This window comes from Nannospalax galili, unplaced genomic scaffold (genome assembly GCF_000622305.1).
Source record: "Nannospalax galili isolate Female #2095 unplaced genomic scaffold, S.galili_v1.0 scaffold2280, whole genome shotgun sequence".
Lineage (NCBI taxonomy): Eukaryota > Metazoa > Chordata > Mammalia > Rodentia > Spalacidae > Nannospalax > Nannospalax galili.
Window position 1 is genome coordinate 665,493 of NW_008346434.1, and position 3,663 is coordinate 669,155.

A 3,663-nucleotide genomic window follows, 5' to 3' on the forward strand; every position below is an offset into this window, starting at 1 on the left:
ATTTTTACAAAAATATTTTATAAAAATTATGTTTAGAAGTTAAGATAGAAAGCAACAAAAAACTTTTTTTGATTTATTTGTTTTTATTTAATCTGTATGAGTGTTTTGCCTACATGTCAGTGCAACTGTGTCATGCAGTGCCCTGCTCACGGAGGTCAGAAGAGAGCATCAGATCCTGGAGTTATGGATGGTTGTTAGTCACCATGTGGGTGCTATTTTATAAAAATTATGTTTAGAAGTTAAGATAGAAAGCAACAAAAAACTTTTTTTGATTTATTTGTTTTTATTTAATCTGTATGAGTGTTTTGCCTACATGTCAGTGCAACTGTGTCATGCAGTGCCCTGCTCACGGAGGTCAGAAGAGAGCATCAGATCCTGGAGTTATGGATGGTTGTTAGTCACCATGTGGGTGCTAGGAACCGAGCTGAGGTCCTCTGCAAGAACAACCAGTCATCTCTCCAACCTCCCCTCCCCACCCCCACTTTTTTTTGAGACAGGATCTCCCTGTAGTTCCAGCCGGCCTGGAACTCTTACTATGCTGACTTTTATCTTACAGAGATCCACCTGCCTCTCCCTCCTAAGCGCTGTTATTAAAGGTGTGTGCCACCATGCCCTGCCCTAAAAACACTTTTTAATACAGTCTGTATTTAGTTCAGGTTGGCCTGGAGCTTGTGATCCTTGCTGTCTTGGCCTTCTGAGTGCCGGGATTGGCACTGTGTGCCACCACAGTGTCTGAAAAAGCAGTTTTGATGCTTTTATAATGTTGGTGTAAGGAGATACTTTGAATAACGGTTGGACATGTAAAAATGCTAAGTGAAAGCTGTTTCTCAATGCTTCACACAGGCAGGAAGCAGGAAGCTTCAGCAGTCCATGGAGGAAAGACAGATACTGTAAAGTAGTTTCATCAGAATGATGGGAAGGGAGAATCGAGTCTAAAAATGCATAATTGGAAGGTTTTGCTAAGTTTATTAGTTTTAAAAAAAGATAAAAAGTATAAATAGAAAGTTGTCTCTGGCATAATTCAGTGATAATTTAATTTTATTTGAGATCGGAGCTCCGTTTTGTAAGGGTTTCAGAGCTGTAGGGGACAAAGTGGAGTGTAAGAGTTCTAAGAAAAGGAGGAAGAAGTAGGTTGTGAGAATCCTGTTTTCCAGACCTCTCTTACTTTCTGCCTTTGGATCCTTCCTTCTTTGTCCACTTGTTTGGTCTTGTTCTTCTTTCTCCACTGACAGCTTGAGGTTTACATCTCTGTGGCAGGCCCTTCTAGACTCCTTACTGTCTTCTGGTTGCCTTCTGCAAGTGTGTATGCTCTGCAGCACTCCACTATTAAATGTAGTTCAGAATAAATTAATTCTCCATTTCTACAGTATTATATAAAATACATTATGTAAGTATTAGGACTTTGCTGGCCCTTAAAATCATGTACTGTGGTTTAGAATCTCTGAAATACATGTTTATGATTCAATTTTTAAGAGGCATAATTCATTGTTTACCTTCCTTTCTTTAGGTATGTTAGAGCGGAAGTTCTGGCCGGCTTTGTCAATGGCCTCTTCTTGATCTTCACTGCTTTTTTTATTTTCTCAGAAGGAGTTGAGGTATAGTAAATAATCATTAGCATCTGTAAATGACATTTCTCAATGAAAATGTTTGTCAATTAAAGATGTAACAGAGTATTTCAACTATGTTATTTATTGAAGAAAATGTTGGATCAGACAAAATATACTGTGTATGGGAGGAGCTTACAGGATAGTTGAAAAAAAATGGGGCATATGTGTAATATCTGGAAATGGAAAGTCATTCAGTGGTGCTCTATAAGCTCGGAATAAGGCGTTGGCACTGAAAAGGCGAGGTGCAGTCTGGGCGACACGGTCTTTTAGGACCTGTTCTGAAAGAGCTAGAACTTGAGAGTTTTGCTAGTGAATCTTCAATATTTGGTGTAATTTCTCTGAAAACAGAAGTGTAACAATTAACAAACATAAAGAATAGGCTAAGATGCCAAAGAGGAGGAAGTTTGGTGCCAGATATTCTCACTGACACGTTTACGTGTATTTAAAAATAGTGTCTGTGACTCCTTCAGTAAGAGAGCACTAGTTTCAGTTCTCTAAACTTTGGTAGATATTTTTGAGCACTTTTAATTCTGAAAATGACTAACATTTTTAATGCCGCCTGATTTTTTTTACAAGTTGCTCAATCAGAAATGATATCAATGCCATCTCTCTGATCTGTGTGTCTTCTAGAGAGCATTGGCCCCTCCAGATGTGCACCACGAGCGACTGCTGCTTGTCTCCATTCTTGGATTTGTGGTAAACCTAGTAGGAATATTTGTTTTCAAGCATGGAGGTCACGGACATTCACATGGCTCTGGTATGATGGTTAGAACTGTTTTTCTTCTTTTTTTACATTTATTTATTGAGGATGTGTGTGCACGTGTGTGTGTGTGTGTGTGTGTGTGTGTGTGTGTGTGCACACGTGCACATCCATGCATGTGGAGAGATCAGAGGACAACTTTGGGGAATCCATTCTTTCCTTCCACCGGGTGGGCTCTGAGAATCAAACTCAGGTCAGCAGGATGGGTGGCAGGTGCAGCTGCTCTTGCCTGCTGATTCCTCTTGCCAGCCTGTTTCTTCTTTTTTTTTCTCCAGGTTTTGTCATTATATACTTTAGAAAATTAATCATTTGGGGGCTGGAGAGATGGCACTGACTGCTCTTATAGAGGACCTAGGTTTGATTCCCAGCACCCTGGTGGCAGCTAATAACTGTCTATAACTCCAGTTCCAGGGGCTCCAATACCCTCTTCTGACCTCCACAGGCATTGCACAACATAAGTGCACTTACATACATTCACGCAATACACTCATACACATAAAATAAAATAAAAATAATAAAATATTAAAAAAGAATTATTCATTTTAAAGTTACAAAAGTACTATGTCACATTCATAAATGAATTCCTGAACCATGCCTTGTACCTATCCTTACCAGTGCCTTCTCAGAGCTGTTACCATGGTATCAGTTTGGTATAGCTCTCTCCAGATTTGTGTAGCCCATCTGTTTTATGTGAATCTTAAATTCATAAAAAAACAAAACAAAAAACAGGTAGCAAAAAAATCTTTAAAAAAATCTAGCCACTAAAAAAAATTGTGTGTGTTTGTGATTTTTAAGATGCTTCCATTTGGTGTATGTCAGTGTTCCTTGGGTTGTAATGGCCGCATAAAATTACATGATGTGAAACCCGACAAAGTGGTGCATGCCTACAGCTGTGACACCTCAGAGGCAGAACTAGAGAATTAATACATATTTGACACCTACCTGATCTACATAATGAATTCCAGGCCATCTAGGGTACATAGTGAGACCCTATCTCAAACAACAAAAACAAACAAAAGCAAAACAGAACAAGCGAGAAGACCATGCTGTAGTGTGGATCACTGGTCTATTTGAGTGGTGTTTTATGAGTAGACTTCACTAACCCATATAAAGCCCACACTGGTGAACACATGCAGTGTTTTCCAGAGCCTTGTTGTCCTATATTGTACCTGTTACTCACACATAACTCTGTAAACTTAAATTTTAGTTAATTAAAGTAGAAATTTACTTCCTTATTATACTAATGGTATTCCAGGTACTCAGTAGCTCATGAGGTTAACATATTGGCAGGCATAT

At 38.9% G+C, this 3,663-nt stretch overlaps 1 protein-coding gene across 3 annotated transcripts in view; it reads left to right on the plus strand.

Moving 5' to 3' along the window:
- The window catches only part of Slc30a7 (solute carrier family 30 member 7), an 89,380-nt gene that overhangs the window by 21,578 nt on the left and 64,139 nt on the right, over window positions 1-3,663 (plus strand). For all 3 annotated transcript variants that reach the window (XM_008842811.3, XM_029568153.1, XM_029568154.1), the window contains 2 exons: window positions 1,508-1,595; window positions 2,238-2,364. In XM_008842811.3, coding sequence (XP_008841033.1) covers window positions 1,508-1,595; window positions 2,238-2,364 — 215 coding nt within the window. The remainder of the gene's footprint in view (window positions 1-1,507; window positions 1,596-2,237; window positions 2,365-3,663) is intronic.